Source organism: Bactrocera dorsalis, chromosome 4 (assembly GCF_023373825.1).
Source record: "Bactrocera dorsalis isolate Fly_Bdor chromosome 4, ASM2337382v1, whole genome shotgun sequence".
NCBI lineage: Eukaryota > Metazoa > Arthropoda > Insecta > Diptera > Tephritidae > Bactrocera > Bactrocera dorsalis.
In genome coordinates this window covers 72,020,060-72,042,831 of record NC_064306.1, presented here as the reverse complement: position 1 = coordinate 72,042,831, position 22,772 = coordinate 72,020,060, and the positions used below count along the sequence as shown (strand labels likewise).

At 36.0% G+C, this 22,772-nt stretch overlaps 6 protein-coding genes across 12 annotated transcripts in view; 2 read left to right on the top strand and 4 right to left on the bottom strand.

The window, feature by feature from the left end:
• LOC105225552 (moesin/ezrin/radixin homolog 1) overlaps nucleotides 1-6,605 on the bottom strand; it is a 37,886-nt gene extending 31,281 nt beyond the window's left edge. For 3 of the 7 annotated variants that reach the window (XM_019990001.3, XM_049455422.1, XM_011204073.4), the window contains exons 1-2: nucleotides 2,826-2,984; nucleotides 1,771-1,919 (exon numbers count right to left, since the gene is read on the bottom strand). The gene's annotated coding sequence lies outside the window, so the exon portion shown is untranslated. Of the gene's footprint in view, nucleotides 1-1,770; nucleotides 1,920-2,741; nucleotides 2,774-2,825; nucleotides 2,985-6,145 lie in introns of those variants that run through there. The other 4 variants (XM_029549911.2, XM_011204074.4, XM_029549907.2 and 1 more) reach the window with 4 other exon arrangements.
• A 173-nt stretch (nucleotides 6,606-6,778) lies between these two features.
• On the bottom strand, nucleotides 6,779-9,223 carry LOC105225553 (protein enabled homolog). The gene is made up of 2 exons (XM_011204077.4): nucleotides 8,006-9,223; nucleotides 6,779-7,915 (listed from the first exon to the last, which is right to left on the bottom strand). Exons 1-2 carry the CDS (start codon nucleotides 9,093-9,095, stop codon nucleotides 6,915-6,917), a joined length of 2,091 nt encoding a protein of 696 aa, XP_011202379.2. The 5' UTR covers nucleotides 9,096-9,223; the 3' UTR covers nucleotides 6,779-6,914.
• A 48-nt stretch (nucleotides 9,224-9,271) lies between these two features.
• On the top strand, nucleotides 9,272-10,114 carry LOC105225554 (frataxin homolog, mitochondrial). The gene is made up of 2 exons (XM_011204078.4): nucleotides 9,272-9,631; nucleotides 9,691-10,114. Exons 1-2 carry the CDS (start codon nucleotides 9,311-9,313, stop codon nucleotides 9,946-9,948), a joined length of 579 nt encoding a protein of 192 aa, XP_011202380.2. The 5' UTR covers nucleotides 9,272-9,310; the 3' UTR covers nucleotides 9,949-10,114.
• A 1,672-nt stretch (nucleotides 10,115-11,786) lies between these two features.
• LOC105225555 (uncharacterized protein CG7065) lies at nucleotides 11,787-16,794 on the bottom strand. Its single transcript, XM_011204080.4, has 3 exons — nucleotides 14,425-16,794; nucleotides 11,951-13,548; nucleotides 11,787-11,888 (listed from the first exon to the last, which is right to left on the bottom strand). The coding sequence occupies exons 1-2, from the start codon at nucleotides 16,433-16,435 to the stop codon at nucleotides 12,011-12,013; spliced, it is 3,549 nt and encodes a 1,182-aa protein (XP_011202382.1). The 5' UTR covers nucleotides 16,436-16,794; the 3' UTR covers nucleotides 11,787-11,888; nucleotides 11,951-12,010.
• Nucleotides 16,795-17,004: 210 nt separating this feature from the next.
• On the bottom strand, nucleotides 17,005-19,456 carry LOC105225556 (transmembrane protein 185B). Its single transcript, XM_011204082.4, has 7 exons — nucleotides 19,289-19,456; nucleotides 19,097-19,228; nucleotides 18,754-18,824; nucleotides 18,592-18,697; nucleotides 18,190-18,527; nucleotides 18,010-18,140; nucleotides 17,005-17,949 (listed from the first exon to the last, which is right to left on the bottom strand). The coding sequence occupies exons 2-7, from the start codon at nucleotides 19,132-19,134 to the stop codon at nucleotides 17,578-17,580; spliced, it is 1,056 nt and encodes a 351-aa protein (XP_011202384.1). The 5' UTR covers nucleotides 19,135-19,228; nucleotides 19,289-19,456; the 3' UTR covers nucleotides 17,005-17,577.
• A 300-nt stretch (nucleotides 19,457-19,756) lies between these two features.
• On the top strand, nucleotides 19,757-22,446 carry LOC105225557 (mitochondrial import receptor subunit TOM40 homolog 1). The gene is made up of 4 exons (XM_011204083.4): nucleotides 19,757-20,155; nucleotides 20,401-20,663; nucleotides 20,764-21,181; nucleotides 21,254-22,446. The coding sequence occupies exons 1-4, from the start codon at nucleotides 19,948-19,950 to the stop codon at nucleotides 21,391-21,393; spliced, it is 1,029 nt and encodes a 342-aa protein (XP_011202385.1). The 5' UTR covers nucleotides 19,757-19,947; the 3' UTR covers nucleotides 21,394-22,446.
• Nucleotides 22,447-22,772: the final 326 nt, after the last annotated feature.

The window sequence follows — 22,772 nt, the reverse complement described above, 5'->3', positions numbered from 1 at the left end:
ATTAAACTGAAAAGCAATTACGTGACTTCATCGTTAAATGTTTGTGCGTCCAATCAAACATAACACAGCCATTATCATATCATAAAGCGAAGTTACACACCGGTGTGTCGTAATCAGCGTACTTTCAGGAAAATAAATTCAAATTCTTTTTAATTATCTACAAAACTTCAAGTGTGTTGATGGGCCCCGACCAGGCAAACACCACGATGAATAAGAAACTGGCGACACAAGAGAAACAAAAAAACATGACGTGAGGTTGTAATAAAACACGTTAACACAAAGTGGCCACAATATCACACACCAAACATTTACGAATTGTTACAATGGAGCACTAGTTCGGAAGTAAGGAGCTCTATGGAGAAAATCTACTGAACAGGTTTTAACAAAATTCGAAATAAAACAAACTCTATATGTACATAAGTAATAAGCCACCGTTCAAAAGTCACTGAAGGAATTATTAAAGCTAACAATGCGCCAAGATCTATTTTTCGAAATTGGCGACATCGCTAAAGCAGCTACAACTGGCAGTCCCACCCCCTTCATTGTCTACCTCATAAGCACAATAAATACCAAAACGCAGATAAGATATTTAGCACGACGCAGCGCATAAAACCCGGTGAACCTTGACAACATCGCTTAAATACTTGTATACATACTTACAAGTACAAAAGTACGTGTTGTTGCTCAATATGCACTTGTTCTGAATTTTGGAAAATACGAAAATACACATCCCTGTCCTTTATGCATACTATAAGTACACATATGTATATAGAATTTGGCTTAAATTGGATTGAGCTAATTTTGTGCCAATAATTCTAAGTTGCAGACATTTGCTTTTGCCTTCTTTTCTTATTTTATATTAATGAAGTGCTAGCAGTGTATTGTTTAAAAAACGGAAACAAAATTTGTCCGACAGGTGTATATAAACAAGTGACAGCTTTTATTTAATTATTTTAAGAAACGAATTATAAAAAAAATCTTGCCTCGAAAAAAATAAAATTGATGTGCTGAACACCTAGAGCGCGACAGACTGCAAGCTACATCTGTCAAATATTAAAATATTCACGTTCTTAAGGACACAGTTATTGAGGTAGCTGCACAACTACATAACTCTCTCCTTAAGAACGTGTATATTTTACAATTTGGCAGATGTCGCTCTAGCTGTTCCGGGCGTGAAAGGGGTGTGACGAGAAATCACTCTGTAGCCAAATTGAGAAATCTATGGATGAAATAACAATATAATAATAATGAAAAAATATATTGAATTAAGATTAGCATTTGAATTTTCAGCTTGGACGTATTTTTTTGTGTTCGGGCGAAAAAAATCCGACAGTTTCGTTTATAAGTATTTTATGAGACTTCAGTAGGCAAAGACAATGACAGTTCATTCGCAGGTGGAGAAATGCTCCTGAGCATCCTGCGCAGGCTAACGATTAAACATGGTTATAATTTGCTAGAAAGGTTGTAACGACTTAACCCCAAAGGACATCTTTAACAAATAGATTGGGCAACAACAACGTATGAGGATCTTGTGAAATGCGCATGACACTGGCCACCACTTTGCATGCCCAACAAACCCTACCCATCTAACACCTTCCTCCCTTTGGTCCGACCCCGTCGAAACAGCACGTTTCTTGGGCCTACCGTTAGATGACCTCGACGACAACACAAACAACCCTTACCATCCTAACGGGGATTAGCTAACCGTTAACAACAACAACAACATCTTGTGAAATCTATAGATCGTAAATGTATGGAAGTAATACTTACAAGTTAAAGCGGTAGCTGGTATAATTTTGATGTGAGGCTGTTATTTTTTTTTTCTTTAATATCACAGATGCTTACAATGGTGTTTGTCACAATTTTTAATCAAGGATATGTTGCACTTAGAGTGGCAAACATATTTCGATAGCTGCAAACTAAAAATATATGATTATACTTTTGATTTTCAATTGGCTTATAGTAAACTATGGCACACTTGATTTTTTCCTTGCTTTATTGAAAAAAAATCAGTTCTCCTGACACCAAGTATATACAAATAAACTTTTTAACCAATAAATATTACAACGTCCCGAAATGTAAATGCGATTTTGTTTATTTTATAAATTGTTATTTTGAAGTCCATGAGCGTTTATATTAGTGATTAATTAGCACATTTTGACTGTAATTTAGTCACTTGAAACAATGTAGCGGGTTCCGGTTAGCAATAAGCTTGACTAGTGGTTTCACGATTAAAAGTGGTCGAAAGAAACAATTGCTGACAATATGTGATTGAGAAACAACACGATTGTTAAAAAACCGCAAAGAATTAAAAAAAAATAAGGAATAACAAACATTTGCATATGCTATAAAATAAATAAACACGGTAGCAACAGCATGACTTAAAAAGGCACTCTTCCTGGGCCGAAGACAATCCAAATATGCACTATCAGTACACAGACTAGCCCCAAAAGTCAATGCCGCACTGCCTCACCAACGGCTGTCAATGCCCGGTACTCGAAATCACAAAATATTTTTCCGCAACTACCAGCCAACCGCGCCGGCCTTAGTGGCTGGCTTCTGCTCTTTTTTTATCTTTCACTTTCTCAACAAGTGATTGCAACGACGCGCCACTACAACTTTCGAAGAATGAACTGCACAAAGCGAAATACTAAAAAAAATTCAAATTAACGACACAAAAAATATTCAAATTATTGCCACTTGCAAAATAATAGGCGCATGGGGAGGAAGGAAGCCACTACCACCACATTCCATGCGAATAACTTTGACCACGGCAATAATATTTCAACAATTGTCAAGAGTTAAATAAAACTTGGAGCACTCACACAACAATAATATACGCACACAAGCACGCAAATGCAATGAAAGATATAATTGCACTTGTGTGGAAAACGGCGGCGAACGGAAAAACGTGAACGTGAACACAAACTCGATGCACAACAAACTGCTCGAAACGAAAGTCAAATGCAAAATGATGACGATTTGGAAAAATAATGGAAACAAGCGAGTGCGTCAAAGAGAGCAGTATGTAGAACGCCAAAGCTACAATACTCTCATGTACACATTCGCTTACAAAAACAGATAGCCATGACAATTTGAACCACAACGAGCGAGGAGCTGTTGGCAACTCAGTGAATTGAGCACACAATGAGCTATCTACAGTGGATGCGGTGTTATTCACTTCTTCAACAACATATGAGGTTTTAGCGCGCTCCAACCGCTTTTAAGTCATCCTCAGAGCTTAAAATCTCGCGCAAACTACATACACTTGTGAGCATACTAATACGCGCAAGTGTATGTGTCTGTGCATGTGTGAACAATAACGACCCAGCCCCAACCGAGCTTCAAGCTATTAAATGAGCTCGTATTCTGACTATAGGTATGCTATGCGGTAGCTTTTCTTTGCAGTGTGTGTTTGTGTGGTTTTTGTTTTGTACGTTGGTTCGTTCATCTGTCCTTAACCGACATGCTAAGGCAACGAAAAGCAAGCTTCATATTTGTCTACAGATATACAGGTATGTAGATATTGGCACTTATACGCGCCCATCTGTAAATGTGTGTGACTGTAGTGGAAAGTTTCAGTAGTCGTGGAGAAGGTGATGTTACAAAAGTAGTTGAGAATAACAGAATACGCGTTCTCAGGTGATCTTGTCGGTGTTTGTAAATGTATCAAACGAATACCAATGAATTATAAACACAGTTTAAATCCATTTTCATCATATCTACTTACATACCTCAGACAACTCTTTAAATTCCTCTCTTTTTGCTTAAATGCAGAAATAATTTCAAATGAGTGCATAATCTAATTTTTTCAAAGTATTTTTCAGACAATTCTCCGATAGTGCCGTAAATATATACATATGTATGTACATTAAAGCATTAACCGTTTAGAGAGTATATATATCATATATCGTATTACAATCAGCATCTTATGTAAACCTGCATGCCACAAAACCATTATTGACTAATGTAATTTTATTTCTAATATCAAAAGTTTCTCTTCTCTAATCGCCTCCAGCGATCAACAGCAAGCGAATGTACATGTAAATTGTATATTCACGAGAACAAAGAGTAGTTCTATTGTATTGTATATTTATAAAAAAAAAAAACTGAAGTTCGACAGGTGGGCTTGAGTATGTCACCGATTCATAATGAACTTCAATTTAATATACATATACCGTTTATATATTTGTGTACATAGATACATGGCTATACCAACATGTTTTCGAAGATGCCGTCAATAATTGCAAAATAATAATATATGTATGTACATATGTACATGCACTACATACATACTTATGTGCGTACCATGATGTCATAAGTTCAAAAGATTTGAAAAAAATTCTGAGAAGTTAGGTTGGATTATGTTTGTAAATTTAGTTTTTTACCTGCATTCACACTCACAGGAATATAGGTTCCAAATATCGCCCATTTGTAAATAGATACATACTATGTATCGTGTGTGGAGACACCCAAAAAGCTCGAAAGCATATACATTCCTACTTTTTTGTATACATATACATATGTACATGCATACATGTACTTGACAGCTTCAGAACCTAAAATACACGCAACAACCAGACAAAGATCGTGCAAAACTGGTTTTAATATATTTTGATGCGAGAAAGTGAAGCGCACTACAGAAACCAAAGCCGGCTAAAAATCTGTTAAAAATAAATAGGAACAGCAAAAACATACTACTCCACATGCAAAAATCAAATGTTTAAAATAACCAAATAAAATTAAAAGAATTCTAAGTAGTAGTTTTATTGCTCTTCCCTCGGCCCCATTCCCATTGGAAGCAGTGGAGACAATTTATAAATGCATAACTGAGGTTTAGTAGGTCTCATCTCAACAGATTTTATCTCACTGCAAACAAAGTAACTCGAACTTTATGGGCTCTACTCCGCAACGTAAATAAATAGAAAAAAACGTTTTGTTACATTGAGGTTTTAATAATAATGCGAAAGAGATGAAAATATAAAATAACAATGAACAGCAATTTATCAAACTAAAATGTATGCCAACTGCAACCAACGAAACATCTCGGTTCTACAGGTGGTCAAAGCAAAGTAGGGGCAGCATCCACAATTATTTATATACATATAAGTATGTATGTACATAAGTTTGTTAAATATTTGAAGTGAATGAATAATCTTTTGCTTTGTGTTTATTTTAGCATTCCACTGTTTCGTTTGAAAATTGTTTTTTTTTTTCCACAAATTTAACGCCAATGCCTACGAATGTATGGAAAAAGACCTAAAAACAACTTTTTTGTTTGGCATATGTATTTATCAGATGAATGCAACGATACTTATCTGTCAGTAGTCAGATTTGGATGCTAAATATGTACATATGTATATTCATAATTGCTAAGAAATTAAAGTCACCTCATAAAATAATATTAATATCGTCCAAAACTTACACCGATCTAATTAAATGAATTTGTAACATATTTTAAACAAAAGTGCCTTACAATACTAGACCAGAAAAAAATTATATAGTTTAATTTCTTCTTTATGATCGACAGAAACTTAAAACTTTAAGACAGATGTATATCACCACAAAATGAAGTCAGGATAAAAAATGGACAAGAACATCAATGGAGATTGGAGCGGGAAAAACAAAGATCTTTGAATACAAACAAACGCTTGACACATATTAAGCACATAATAAACTATTAACGTATTATGAATAGAAATAATATACCTATACCGAAGACTAGATAAACGATGAAATAAGTACTAAGTGAGGTTAGGTTACTGAACCCACTTGGATCCGCGGGATTCAGATCATAAAATTACACGAAATACTTAAATAATTATTCTGATGTTTTCCAGTTTGTATGATTCGGCTTTCTCGTTGTTTATTAATTGTAAGAACACGCAGATCCGCTCATTTGTAATACATTATTGTTTCTTTTCATTTCAAATAAATCTCGCTTTGTTGAAATAGAAATTCGTACACTTTGCCTTTTTGCTTTCCGCGTCCAACCCAATGACTCATTTGGACGCACTTACAAAAGAAAATGCAGTTTCAAGAACACAATGACAATTCAACATGCCGGCAATTTAGCATCTCAATACTTTCATTGTCTTGTTACAAGTCCATGAGTATTTACCACTAAGAAGCATGTGTTACTTACCTGATTAATTAATCCTGCAGAAAACCCCGTTGATAATAAAGCAATTTGTTCAGAAACAAGCCGACAAATAAAAAAATTCCGATAGTCTTTGACAATGCGTAAATGGACGAGCGGCGAATAAGCCGTAAACAGAATAAAAACGCAAAAAGCCACAAATGACGAGTCGTTCGTTTGCAATAACGAACGAATGGCGTGGAATCGGCAAAGGCGGTTACTTTTCACTTTTTTGAGTTTTGTCTTTGCAATTTTTTCACTTTTTATCTATTGGTAGAAGTTAATATTTGCATCACTTTATTATTTAATTCTAAAATGTTTTTAATAATTGCGAATATTAATGAAATTATAAAACTTTCGAAATGAAAATTCAACAAAAATAGGAAGAATGAATAAAGGTATGTCGCTCGTGTTGCGCTCGCACTTTTGGCAAAAAGCAAAATGACGTTGATAGAAACTTAAAACAAAAGGGCCGGCGAAATCCAGCCTTGCCAGACTTCATGCTTTACCATAATTAATATGATTATTCGGATTTGTTTTATAACCACTGCGATATGATCATCTTTTTGCAATATTAAATATTTCCCATCCAAAGGGCCCACCATCAAACAATCTTCCCCAAGTAACGATTAACAAATATTATAATTACCTTCAGCAGCTTTATTGCTCTATAGATTAGACATTTAGAGACCATCTAATATTTATGCATAAGTATAAAATGGGCAAATGGTTTGAGAAAATTTTATAAAATTAATCATGTGAAGATTATCCTCATTTACTCAGCGCCAGTATCTTTCTTTTCAATCTCAGTTTTGGTAACATCAGATGCCGTAGTACCAACGCCAGAAGCTGTTGTTGGTGCACTTGCGTTACCCGATCCTGCAACAGCTAATGGTGGGACTGTACCAGTTACAGGTTGCTGTTGTGGTAAAACTGGATTATGGGGTGGTTGTTGACCATAAACATCGTGGGGTTGTTGTGGTTGTGCTGAAACAGGTCCACCATGCTCAGGATAATGAACAGGCGAACCGTTGTGCTGTGGTGGTGGACGTGCATTCATATAATGTGAGCCTGGAGGTGGACCGTAAGGTTGTTGGTAGTGTGGATATGGAGCATATTGTCCGTAGGGCTGAGCAGGATGTGCCCCATACTGTGGTTGATAGTATGGGGACCGAGTGGGACCAGCTGGGGCACCGTAACTGCCATACCCACTATGGGGGGGCATAGCTGACATGGATTGATGTGGAGGTAAATGAGGGGGTAAATGTGTATGTGTTGGAGGGGGATGATGTGGGTGCATTGGCATTGTTGGTGGAACTGGTTGGGTTGGAGGTGGTTGCTGAGCAGATTGCGGTTGGGGAGGTTGTTGATTTGGTTGATTAACAGCTTGTGGTGGTGGTGTTTGTGTTGGAGGTACACTTATTTGAGATGATGGATTTGATACAGTTGAAGATGAAAGAGCATGGTTTGCAGCAGCGCCTTCTATTGGACCAGTTTGTGGGGGTGGAGTGGGTGTAGGTGTTGGTACTTTACTGGGTTGTCCAAGTTTTATATTCGACGAAGTTGGTGATTTGTTATTTGCCTCCTTTATTAACTCCCCACCCATTTTAACAACAGATTTCTGTACCTCTGGTCGGGGAGGCAGCGGTGCTGATGGTTTGGGGCTGGGTTCGATGTCCATCGGCTCTGGCTCTGTTTTACTGCTACACTCATTCCCATCTCTTGGAGTTTGAAGTGTTTGTGTACTTGGAAGGGCCATATCTGAATCTTTTTTTCCTAAAGTTTAACATATATATATATATATAAGCAATTTTAACATGGATAAATAATTGAATAGTTTGTTTGAATATGCGTCTTGAATCTTACCTGAAGATGGTAAAACACCAGTGCCAGATTGTACAGTTGGAGAAACGATCTTATCTTCATTAGGAGTACCCACCGCTTGCGGTATACCCGCAGCAGAAATACCACCAGAAGGATGTTCATCTGCACGCTGTCGTTCTCGCTTGATTTCGTCATATATTTTTACTACCATTTTTTGGAATGTATCCTCGTCTACTGCAGGTTTGCAATGACGCTTTAATTCTTCTTGGAAAGCCTCACTGGATTCTACCATACGTTGTTTTTTGGCCTCAAATTTTTCTTCCATTTGTTGTAACTCAGCTTCAAGTTTCGTTTGATGCATAGTAAGTGAACTTACTTGACGTTTCAATACTTGCATACGTTGAGTAGTTACTACAGAACGTACATCCGGTACTACAGCGTCTGAAAATATCTCATTGATAAGCCGATGGTTGCGCAAATAGCGGGCATATGCTACGTGTTTAAATGAATATCCCTCATCCTGATCGTCTTCGTCTTCTGCAGGTTGTATATCAATACGTCGTTCTTGTTGACTTTTACCGCTGGATCTAGATGGTGTCTCGTGTACATCGGAATCTGTTTTAACTTTGCTCTTAGCAGCAAGAAATGTAAGGTAAGCCGGTGAATTGTGGTACGTTTTCAATGCTTTTTCGTACTCAACTTTATCAGCCTCATACTCATCAATGAATTCTTGCTTTTCAGATTCAGTTAGTTGTTTCCACATTGCACCAATCTTTTTTCCTAGTTCCCATAATTTTAAGTCTGGATATTGCGCCTTAACACTATCCCAAATACGTTTCGAGTATCTCATATATGGCAGCACAGGCTTCTCTGGAGGCTTTGGTGGTTTAGGCGTACGAGCCTCCGATTGATTTTTCGAACTGGAAGATTTGCCTGCCTTTTGAGGGGTAAAAGCCGGATTACCATAGTTGCTATGAGTAAATATTGGTGTAGTATCTTTATTTCGATCTGAACCTCCACCAGCAGCCGAAGAACGCGAGCGACTACTTCCAGAGCCGCTACTAGGTGCTGGGGTTGGCGGTCCTGTAGGCGCACCAACAGCAATTTGTTTGTAATTACTTGGTAAAGACATTACGTCTTAAAAAATATTAGCGTATACAAGTTTTTATTTTTTAATCTCACAAAATTTTTTGGCGTCAGTATTGCCCACAGAAAATCACAAAATTCTACAAAATGGTCTGTCAGTTATCGAAAATCCAGCGTTGCCAGCAGTAAAAATAATAAATAAAATTTCATTTCAATTGACGTTTATAAATTCTTCAACAGCTGATTTGATCATTGTAGAGAATGTCGAGTTTATTGGTTTTACGTGCGTTAAGAATTTGTATAAATCAAAACCATGGACGAAATTTATATAAACTAAATTTCGGAAGACAATTGTCACATTTCCATAGGTCGATAAATTCAACATCCTCATTTCCTCAAGTACTGTCAACACACAGATCATTTGCGTCTACAACCGAAAGCAAGAATGACACAAACGCAACTTTGGTGGATAACAACACATATGAGCGAGTTTGCTCCGAGACTCTAGACGCGCTATGTGATTACTTTGAAGAACTTACAGAGAATGCTCAAAATTTATCAACCTGCGACGTTACCTATGGAGTATTATTGAAGAATTTCATATATAAATCAAATATTTATTTTTTTTTTCTATTTCACAGGATGGCGTACTTACTGTTAAATTTGGTAATGAGTATGGCACCTATGTTATAAATCGTCAGACACCTAACAAACAGATTTGGCTTAGTTCTCCCACAAGTGGACCCAAACGTTATGATTTCGTATCAACTGAAGGGCAGTTGGGTCGATGGATCTACAAACATAGCGGCGAATGTTTACATGACCTTTTGCAAAGAGAATTAAGGAAAATACTGAAAGAACAAGACTTTGACTTTTCCCAGCTTCCTTACGGGAAATAAAAACTAAAACAGCGATGTACTAATGAGATCTATTTATTTGAAAGAATTCTACGTAATGTGGTTGTGGGATACTTTGAGTTCATTTGACTCTCTTAACAATTTCCTCCAAAAGTTTATTTTGTACATCTAAAGCTCGTTCTTGTAATAAAAGTGTTTGCCTCAACAAGGTCATTTTTTCCTCATGTCTTCGCTGTTGAGCTTCGTTGTAATCTGCAAGTGTGATATTAAGCCTTTCACCATTGAAATCGTCTGTTTTCCGTTTTGTGCTGGATATCTCGTCCGATTCTGAATGAGGAATCTTTCTCTTTGAGTATTCCAAATTTATGACCGGACTTTCTTTTAATTTGCTTTGTCCATTCTTATCTTTTATATCTACTGAATCGACATCACAATCTACTCGTCTGTTCGGGCCTTTTACTAGAATTTCTTCTGTTTGTTGTGGCCTTTCTTCAGTGGCACGCGTCTCAGTTTCAATACGTGAGTTGAAGAGTACATCATCTCGATATATCCGTATGTGATTACTTTTACGCGAAGAAAACTTTTCATTATTTACCATAATTGTAATTAATTTATCATTATAAATTTCGTGTAGTGGTTGAAAGAAAACAAATTCTTCTGCTTCTTTTTTGGATGAAACATTAAAGTATTGTTGACGAAGCTGTGTGAACTTGTGGCGCACTTGTTGAGAGTCAAACTCAAAATAGCTCTCACGCATATCTTTAGAAATGTCTTCCCAGACGCTTTCGTATATACTCTGAATTTCTTTAGGATCTTTCATATTCCTTTCATATTTATCGCGGTAAAGAGCTATAAGGCAGTGTACAGCATTTGGATAAAATGTATCCTCAAACGCAGTTTCCCTTTTAATGAGTCCCTGTGGGAGACTGTTATGTGCACTTCCAGTAGCTTCTTCGATTTCGTCTGTGACACATTCATCCAAATACTCCACATTCTCAACTTCTTCTTCAACGGTGGGTGAAGGTGCATGGGGTATTTTACGTTTCTGTGTAGTTCTTTTGTTGTTACGGCATTGCATTTTCAATATTCGTATAACACTTTATCTCTGATTAAAAGTATAAATGATAAATATTCTAATTTATATCAGTATTTATTATAATTGTGATCCATACACTTAAAACAAATATGTACATACATACATATATGCTTAAAGTAATGTCAGGCTAAACACTCAAAATTGTAATAGAAGCTTAAAGCGATAAGTAAAAACAAGATTTATTAGGATACTTCACGTACAATTTTAGGCGATATTGAAATCGATTTGCAAGTTTAATTATTTATATACCCAATATGCTAAAAAGAAGTGCAATGATGACTTCAAAATTACAGATTCCAATTATGTTCAAAATTATTCCGGTTCTTATGTGTTTCCAAGACACAATTTAAACTTCGTTTGTATTTTTATAACTTATTTTGTACTTACCATGAGTCTCCATATTTGTTAACATTAAAGTAAGTCTGCATTTATTAATATTGTATATTTCACCCCGAAGCTGTATTTACCAGCAATTAGATGTAAAAGCAGAGTTTCTCATATAATATTTAGACATTTGAATTTTCCCTAAAGAATAAAATAAACCAGATTTTGGCTGCAATGCGGCCCATATTTTTACGAAATCAAAAAAATAAAAGCGCGAATATTAAATATTACGAGCATGAGCATAAACCCCTTTGATCAAAAGTTCAAAATTTACAATTAAGATTTTCTTATCTAATAATTTAATTAAATCCCAATACGTTAGATGAAAAGTATTTGAAAACATAATCCCTATCTTCATAGGAAACTCACATTGCAATGCACATAAAGTAGAGATGGTACATACATTTGATAGAACTCGTACGTGTACAATATTGTTTTATTTGCAAAATGTTACGATTAGTATTGGACATAAAGTTTTCATTTTCCAAGTTTTTTAGCTATCCTGAAATAACAAAGATCGTTCATTTATTTTGGAAAACTTTCGACATTCTCATAAATACATACCGAGAGAGACGAGACGTAAATTTTTTTTATTCTTATGCGATATTTAAATGCTTGTGAAAATTAATGTGGACCTTGACCATACATATTATTGTAACCCATATTTTGCTGGGATCCTTGTGGTGGTTGCCCCATGAAATTTTGCATTCCGAACTGCTGACCATCTCCCATACCCCATTGCTGATAGCCCGGGTAACCAGACCCGCCGTTGTTATTGTAGCCCATCGAGTTATAATATGATTGATTATTATTCATTCCACCCATCTGTTGATAGCCACTACCGCCAGGATATGCTTGCGGCTGTGACGGTTGACCTTGTTGATAGTAGGGCATTGTAGTTGGCTGTATTGATGGGTGTGTCTGTTGTTGCATTGTTTGATTTTTCGGAACTTTGGGCACATTTGGTACATTGGACCTAGTCGGTATCTGTTGTCCTTTCCCATCATTTGTGTGTGTCGATTTAGTATTAGTTTTCTGATTTGAATTACTCTGTTGCAATGAGCCCATCAAATTGGCAATTAAATTTTGTGTATCGCTTAGTGATATATTAAGACCAGCACGATTAAAAGTCAATGCATTCGGTGATGACGATACCGGAATAATAGGAGCTGGAGCTTGTACAGGAGCCGGCTTCTTTTGGGAACGAGATGCGCTGGGCTCGAGGCTTAACATAGAGTCTCCTTTAGATTGACGTGAATTATCACTTACTTTTCGGAATGCCGCCTTAAACACATCATCTACATTATAATCATCATCTTCGTCTTCATCATCCAGACTAAATCTATTTGGATTCGAAACACTAGCACCACGACGTCGATCATCATCGTCATCATCGGAAATGCGACCACGTCCTTTGCTAGTACTTGTAACTGGAGACTCATCAAAACGACTATCACGAGTGCGCGATCTTTCTCGGGGATTGGACTTACTTGTACTAGCTGAGGGTGATGAATAAGCAGCTTCAGTTAGGTCAGCCAGGTTAACAAATTTTCTAAGTTTCTCAACACGTAATGGGTCAGCTGTTTCCAATTTCTTCAGATGTGCTATCAAATGATGTTGCTCCTCACTCGACAAGTGCTTAAAGTTTTGCAATAGTGTTTGTAGGTCAGAGTCCGTTAATGATTCCAACATGTTGTTAGCACCATCATTCTTTGCATCTTTATCAGCTGTCTCATTTGAAGCGTCATTCTCATTGATGTGGCCACGAACATTCCCAGTACCTATTTCATTTTCCATCAACTCTTCAACAATAGTCGGGAAAGCAGCCAATGCAGCAGAGGTGGTAGATGACGACGATGGTACATATATACCTAATTGAGCTAGCAAAGCTGTAAGTTGTAAAGCTTTACCATCCAATTCTCGTTTTTCTTTCGATAATTTTACGAATAAAAGGAATATGTAAATCAACTTATCCATATCATCGGTGGATACATCCTCGCGTCCTTGAAAGACTAAAGCGGCAGCCAATTTGGTGGAAATAACTTGGCGATCGAATGGTAAATCTTTAATACTAAAACTGTCTGATTTCTTGTCTTTAATGGCTGATTCGCCGTTATCGTTAGTTTTTGCAACCTCAGTGTTAATATTATTTGATGAGTTACCTAAGTGGGTGTTAAAAATAGAAAAACATCATTTAATATTTGAATGCCAAAATGGAAGACATACTATATTATGAAATATTTTAGCTTTTACTCTTTTGTTTTTCTTTGCAATAGGCCCATATACCGATGTTGGATATTTGGCTTCTCTTCGTCACATTATAATATTTTCACTTACACTTAAAACTTTAGTACGAATGCACGAAGTTGGCAAAAAAAGGAATCGGTTTTAAGTAAGAAAAAAAAAAAACGTAAATAAAGCGCTCTCGCAAATCTTGAAATGCTTAGACAAGCGACGGGACGGTCGAAATATTTCACAATTCACTTCGTTTAAGTATGAGTACAAAACTAAGCTGATTCAATAGTTAAAAAAAAACACTTGCATTTTAGCAAAAATAGACTTTAGATATACGAGTATACTTAAGTATATTCGTATATTCTATATAGAGGTTTACCACTCTAAAAATTTTGAATTGGTGGTACGATAGAACGATTTAAAATTGTATAAATGTTGTAGCTTAAAAATAAAAAAAAAAACATTTTATCACAACACAACGATATATAAACTCGGAAAGTTCAATTCACACTTTTTCACGTGTCACATCGTAGTTCTTCGTCAAATAGCTTTATAAAGAAAATCTATATTATATAACATAGTTCATATAAATACAATTATGTCTTATATATCTACGTTCACACATGTGTGCCACTTTCCTAATATATTTTATTTGCTTTACTATATTTTAATGGATTAATTATAATTATATTCAATATAGAATATGTTATATTTTAACGTTATATATACATATACATATATATGTACATATACTTATATACTAAAGGTTTTGTACTTACTGTTTCAAAATGATTGATACTTACCTTTGGTTGAAACCTGATGAATTACTGTAGCAATATTTTGTATAGCTTTTTTTACAGCTCTGATTTTTTGTTGATCGTCTAGGACGTCCGCGATTATTATACCTTTTAATTTTTCTTTGATAGTTTCAAAAAATACAACGTGGTCCTCATTAAACAACAAATCGTCTGCAGAATTTGCCTTCACCTTCTCCAATGCCAAAGCCTTGCCCAACAAATCAACTACTTTTGGCCCAAGACTGCCCAGATGGTCCTCAAGTGCTGTAAGCAAACGCAGTACAGCGACAACCGTGAGTGGTCCACTGTCTTCAGGCTCTGGTTCTTCTCTGGTCGTTGCAGATTTAGAATTGGGTGATGGTGAACGTTCATATTTTGGATATTGGTGAGGTTCGAGAACGCGATAATGTGATGATCCAGCAAAATGTGCTGAAGATACAGCTGAAAATCTTCCGCGTGGTGGATATGATGAACTGAAATACTCACTTTCAACAACGGATGGTGGAAAATTTCGTGTTGGATGGCGATGACGGTGGGAATGCATAGGATATGCATTATACTCATCCGAAAGTGGACTTTTTGATAATGATGAGGAACGATCACGTGACCGCTTATAATCACGACCACGTGAGATACGTGGCGACTTGGATCGGGAACGACGCGAATGAGAATGCGATCGAGAATGTGTTCGTGTTCGAAGATTTCTACCGCGAACCGGTGACTCATCGTCACTTATATTAATAATATCGCCTGAATTTTTGGAACGTTTTGAGGCAATGTCAAGGCCACGATCAGAAAGCTTGGGTCCTAAAACATGACCTCCAGATGTTATACCTACAACATTTCGACCAATATGTACTTTGTATTTTTCCTTCAGCTGGTCGACCATCTCCTCTGCATCCTCTGGCAGACCAAGTTTAACTTTAATTTCTTTCTTCTTTTTTTCTACTTCTGAGTTGAACAAATCCTTCATGCGTTCAGTCCAAAAAGCAATCCACTCAGGTTTGTAATCGTATTTATTCGGGTCTGTTTTCTTTTCCATCTGTAACTCCTTATAACGTCGGTTCCAAAATTTCTTCCATTCATCAGGATATAAAGGATGTTTTTCCGGGTTCTTGTCATAATCTTGTTGAATTTTTTCCATTTGTTTAAGTTGTATTTCAAGCATACACTTATATTTTTCCCACTTATATTTTTCTTGTGCAATATGCGAAGCCTGCAACGATAGTTCTTTTGGTGTTGGGAGCTTCTTTTCAGCTTCCTTACGATCTTCGCTTCGTTCTTCTTCAAAAGGCGGCGAGCGTCGGACGCGCGGCAACACTCGATAAGCAGGAGATTGTTCCCGTTTTTTTAATTTTTTCGAATTTGATGGTCCATCGGAGTCACTTGAAATTTCGTCCAAGTCGTCGCGATTTGATTTTACTGGAAAATCTTCATTTATACGTTTCGGAGCTTTAATAGTTATTTGTAATGTTTGGTCCATCTTGTTCGTAGTTGAGCTCGAATTGGGTTCCCAAAGAGACCGATCGATCATGTCAAGAAAGTTAGGACCATTTCGTTCGTCAAAATGAAATTTATTATTAATTTCGCCAACAAATTTGGCTTTCATACGACGAAAGTCATCGCTATTGGCAACCATTAACTTCAAACGGCCATGGTGATCTTCTACAGCTTTAGATAATTTTTGCACAACACTTAAAAGGATCTGATGCGAATTCGGTTTGTATTTGACAGGATTGAATTCACGTACCGCCGTTGGGAAATGTTTTTCCAGATACTTTAGGCGATGGTTGTAAGATGTCCAATGTTGCATTATGGTGCGTGGATCACCACGCTTATCACAAAGCACACAAAAGTAACCAGGTTCACGACGGTCATCCTCGTGCAATTCAAGTGTATACTCAAGACCAACGAGAGCATTACCTTTGTATTGATCAATTGCCTTTTGGATTTGGGGGTCGCGATTTATTTCATCCTCAAAACCAGGCGGTACTGGTTCTCCCGCAATTATATTCATGTTTTCACAAAATAACACAATTTCTAATTCACTAGTTTTAAACTTTTACGCGTTTTAAACTATAGCAAAACTCGTTAACAAAATTAAGAAAAGTTGAAATTCTCAAGATATTGGGTTATAAGTAGTAGCACAAAGAATCATGCAAATATTGTTGAATATCTTCTCTAATTAAGATACAATAAAACGAAAGTATATTTATCGTTTAATCTTGCTCAACACAAGTAGAAAATTGTATTTTTATAAAAATTTTCTTCCTATTACACTGAAAAGACGCCTGAAAAAATTAATATGTATATTTTCGGCTTTTTTGTATGCAATGTCCTCAAAACTCAGTGTTGCATATCGATTTCCCATATTTTCTTCTATTACAATTCTTTTCCTAGAACCAAGTGGTGAATTAATAACTAATTTGACATATCTGCTATTGGACAATTTAAGGGCATTCACTAATTGTCTATTGTTGTGTACGTAATATATTAACGATGCTATTTCGTTTTGCAATATGCAGACTGTGAAAATGTCAAAATACAAATTAAATTAATCTATTAAGAAATTTAAACCAAAAATGCTTATTTAACACTGAAATCATATTATACTCTTTTATGTGATTTAATGTGTTTATTTACAATGCAATTGTACATAAAACATATTATTGCTAACAAACAGTAATAAATATTTAGCTGAAAAGGGTCAAAAACTCTCGCCTTTACAGTTTTTATTTACTTTTGTTTCTAACCTAGAAATTATAGTTATTATTAAAAGTGATAGATAAAAATAATAGTAGGTGACCAAAATATTACGAATTTTAAATTAAAACAGTAAATTAAAAATTGTTTATTTGGATTTCTTAAATACGGAAGAATTTTAATTATTTTGGTCAGAGTTTTTCTAGCCCTGCTTCTACCTAATGAACAGGACATCCAGAATTCATATGTGTGCTTCTAAGCTACTCACTAGCTTGCAATTTTCGAAGCGAAAACGCTTAAACAACTGAATCGACAAGCTCAAATTAAATGTAATCGCCATATCATTGTGTGCACTTGTACGTATACATTCTAAATTCTAATAGTTTCAGTTATCTTAAGCTATATGAAAGTATTTGAACTCATATTTGTTTATGAGTTTAAAATATTGCAAAAATCTTAGTCGGGCATGTCAATACTGATTATGGGCATCACTGGTTTCATGTTATCATTTTTGGCGCCCTTTTTGCTCTTTTTATCGTGCTTGTCGAAGTCTTCTGTATGTGCATTACTAGTAGAAGCATCCAAAGGAACTGATTGCGCAGCTGCTGACCGATCCACGTGATAAGATATATTACCATATTCCTGTAGGAAAGGCATGGCCGATAATAGAAACTGGTGGAAGGATTTACGTATTCCGAACCACCATTTGTTTCCACCTTTTGCACTGAAACTTAGTCCAATTAATGCAGATAGTGAAATCATTAAAGGACTGAAAACAATCATATAGGGAAACTTTAGTTCTCCTTCCAATTTATCACAGATTACAACCTAAAAATATGATTATATTATGGTATTTATCATATATGTTAAATGTGTTATAATTCATACCTGAAAACAAAGCAAAGGAAGTACTGTGCAAATATTTCCCACAGCTGCATTTAAAGCTGCTCGCTTTTGCTGCAAAGATATTTCCGGTGCACGCATCATAATGCCGCAAAATATTACATTATATAGAACACCTATAGAGATTTTTTAGTTAGGACCAAAATTTAAATTTGGTTTACTTACTGACTAAGCTCAAACAAATAACTATCCACATTGGGACAAATACCACTTCCCAATTCCAGTTGACGAATTGGTCTAATTTAAGAGGCAACGACACAAATTGCAATGCGTTAACCGCCAAAAATAGCTCCAGCTCAAAAGAACGATCGTGCTTAACCGCCCACACACAAGCCCCGACACTCGCCACCGAACCAAATATTAATGGTATGAAAACTAGCACCCAGAGATGGCGGCCAGAACTTAATTTGTCGCAAGCGAGCAATTCGAACATGAGTAAAATAAGATGCAGAGAGAGTGATATCAGCATTGCCTTGAATTGCGTGTACGAATCACCTTCAAGTCTACAATAAAAGAAGAGAACGTGATATTAAAATTTGATTTGTTTAGCCAAAAGCAATGCACTACCGGTAATGTGGGTAACGGCACCAAACTACAGCACCGACTGCGGCACCCAAAATGGCGATTCCTTTCCATATCCATAATGGCATAAAAATGGCCCAATATGGCCAATCTAGGAGAAATTGTTGAAAACAGTGTAATTCAATGAAAGAAATATGAAAATCTTACCAATACCACCATCTAAGCGGAGAGCAAACAATATTATAAAACCAAGCAAGCTGCAGTGCACTACGAATTTGCTGAAGGAAAAAAAATAAAGAATAGCAAACACAACATTAGTGATTTAAGATATACCATCTATATTTATAAATACAGAAGTGTGTATGATCTCAGAAATATCTCAAAGCAATTTCCTTCAAAACAACGCATTGGTTTTAGTTCATCATCATTGATATCGTTACAATTTTGGGTATTACTTGGTGCTCTGCACCAGGCGGATTAGCTCAAATATATTCATTACAATCCTCAACAGGCATGTATATTATTGTTTTTTCACGAAACATTTGCTTACCTGGGATTAAAATCCCTAAAAAATGACTGCAAATTCATAACCACCTATTCCCCTTTACGTGCCAAGGTTAAAGTGATAACCAAAAAATCTTTGCTAGGAAGTGATTGTCCCTTTATATAAATTTACAGGATGCTGCCAACGATTGAATATTTACTGAAGCTCTTAATTTTTCATTTGGTTGGAGGCACTTACAGATTACATAATTATATAAATCTTGTTTGAATACTTGGCATTTTAAAACAATATCTATCTATATATCTGCTTGAATCAATTTTAGAAAAAAATTGTTTAACTTTTCTTTTGCCTCTGTTGATACAAAACAATAAAACCGAATAAATAAGCTCGACATCAAAGACAATGTTGACGTATGTCAAAATAAAAGAAATAACAATACTTAGGGTTGCCAATTCTTCACCAAATATTCTGGTGTAGATACCCGCTTCGTTTCCTTAAACAAAATGATTTTTCCGAAAATATGAGCCATAAAATATAATAGTTCTATAGATATTGTTAAACTGAACGTCGTCTGACACAGCACTATTCAACGACGCTGGTATATACGCTTTTTTTGTATTTGAGTAATTTTGTTGAGGTAACTCTTCTGATTAAAAGCTGGAGATAAGAAATAGAAAAATGTTATCTCTGCAAACTCAACACACACGTGGTGGAAATTCACCCAACTGTCAAAACTAACGTCAGTGCACTTTTTCGTTCTTTTCATCGGAAAATTTGTGAACTTTCCCACTTTTTGTTTCGAAATTCGGGAAAGATTTTAATAAGACCTGTATAAAAAGCGTGATAAATTGCAGAAATAAGTGTTTAAATTGAGAAACTTGAGTGTGTAAATAAATATGGGGAATGTTTTGGCCGCATCGTCTAGCTCTAGCTCATCGCTGGACGCTGCCAAATTGGGATTACCAGAATTGTCAAGTCCATCGCAGAGCCCTTCCGCTACTTCAGCGACGTCTGCGGCGCCTTCTGCCGTCGACGGAGGAGATTTAAAGGAACAAAAGCTTGAGAACCCTGGAACTGTTGAAGAACTGCATAAGAAATGTAAAGGTGAGCGTGTGTGTTCTTTCAAGTCACCGGTTTAGTTCCACTACAAGTGATGACATAACCCAAACGCATGTGAAAGAATGGTGTTTTCATGTTATTCGTTGTGGTGGTGGAAATGACAGCGCACAAGTGCTGCACGCTGCTTTACATACATCAAACAAACCCCTCACACTTCATTTGCTTTTTATGTACAAAATTACAAGTTTATTAATTGTGATATGATATGTTTATCTTTTGTTACTTTGTAGATATTCAAGCTATGACCTTTGAAGGTGCGAAAATTATGCTGAATAAAGGCTTAAGTAATCATTTTCAAGTTTCGCACACTTTAAACCTCTGCAGTACACAGCCAAGTGGGTATCGCTTTGGTGCTACTTATGTAGGTACCAAACAGTTCGGGCCGTCAGAAGCTTTTCCAGTGTTGCTGGGTGACATTGATCCTTCCGGAAATCTGAACGCCAACGTTATACACCAATTCACTCCGCGCATTCGTTGTAAATTCGCCTCGCAAGTAAGTGAATACTGATTTGGTTCTGATAAATTGCTTGGCAATCAGTTAAAGTTTTGTTTTTTTTGATACAATTTATTAATTTTGATACTTTGTTTCGCAGATTCAAGATTCTAAACTCACAGCTGCCCAGTTAACAACTGATTACCGTGGTGATGACTACACAGCCTCCCTTACCGTTGGCAATCCAAACATTTTTAATAATTCTGGCGTCTTTGTTGGTCACTACTTACAGTCAGTAACTGATCACATTGCCCTTGGTGCAGAGCTTGCCTATCAATATGGTCCTAATGTACCGGGCGGCCAAATAGCTGTGGTATCAGCAGTTGGTCGTTACACACAAGCCGATTCTGTGTGGTCGGGAACTTTGGGACCTGGTGGCATTCATATCTGCTATTATCAAAAGGCTAGTGAACAACTGCAAATTGGTGTTGAAGTAGAAACTAGTCTAAGAATGCAGGAGGCTGTTGCAACGATTGGCTACCAGGTTGATTTGCCGAAGGCTGATCTCGTTTTCAGAGGTAGAAACGCATTTAGTACAAATCACAATACATTTTTAATTATATAATTTATAATTTGTTTTGCAATCGTAGGTTCCTTCGATTCCAACTGGAATGTGTGCGGTGTGTTGGAGAAGCGGTTACAACCGCTTCCGTTTTCATTCGCTTTGAGCGGACGCTTGAATCATACCAAAAATCAGTTTAGACTCGGTTGCGGATTGATAATTGGATAATTAGCTTCTCAGTTAATAGGTGTAAAGGGAGCAGAGTCTGTAACTGCAGCAACAGTTGCAGAGATAAAGACGGCGAGTTTAGTATAGCAACAATTACAGTAGTATCAAACAACACAACAACAACAGTAGAAGGGCTGGCAGAAAATATCAAAACAAATATACGTTTATCAAAGACTACAACTTTTATTTACGAGAACAATGACTATTCAAAACACTTACATTTACAATTCGTAGTTTTACTTCTTCCGTAGAGAAGAATTTCGATAACGGTGAAATATTAGTGGCATGTTTGTCAACTTTGAACGACATTTAAATTGCATCAGTGATTATTAAATTTAAATAGCCGTTCTATTTGTCAAAAATTCACTAATGTGCAACTCTACAACAACACTTTAAAGTAGATTTCACTTTTAACAACAAAGAGCGACAGCAAAATATGGAAAATAATTAACAATTTAAGAAGAGCAGCGGTACGAGAATTGACGCAAACAACGCTAATGCTCTGTCCAATTTTAGCAATACACGTCATTGTTGTTACAGTTAATTATATTTGATTTACAAACTCCTTTTTGTAGTTAAACAATTTGTTATCAACAAAACCGAAATTTGCCTTTTAATTGTTTGAAGAAATTTTACTTTTAACAACAAAATTTAAATTTAATCCATTCAAATTTATTGTTAAGAATAAATAAATGAAATATAGAATTATACATACATAGATATGTATGTCATTATCTGCATGGTCTGACTGCTCTAACGAGTTGCCCACGGACGATGCGGCGAGAAGGCAGCAACCAGTTCACTACTTAAACGGCAGCAGACGGCAGTTATGTATGTAATTAGACATGTTTGAAAAGTAAACCGAGCTTATGCTTTATTGCTACTTTGTCATGTTGTGTAAACACATTCGTTTTTGTTGTTTGCGAGTGTCAAACCAAAAATTAGTACAAATGATTTGCATTTGTTTGATTGCCAAACTCCTTAACAAATACAAAAACAAAAAAAGTTCATTTAATAAATAATACTGCTATTGCGAACTGCGCAAAATACTGATCTATGCATTTGTATGCTTTTAATTATTAACTTAACTTACCGCATTTGCAGTTGCAAATGCCCGACATGTGTTTATTTTTATTGTAGTTTGCCTTTAGTTGTTAATCTTGCCAGGAGTGAAATGCCTCTGGCTGGCCACGATGGGAGCTGGTAAAGGAATAAATGAGGAAGAAAAATTCGAAAATTCACAAAAAATAACACAATGACCACTAATATTTAAAGTTGTAAAAAGTAAAGCAAATAAACACACAAACAAACAAAAACTGAAAATTATTATAAAAACAACAATTATAGTATAATAGTACACCAACGGCATGCGCCAGCTC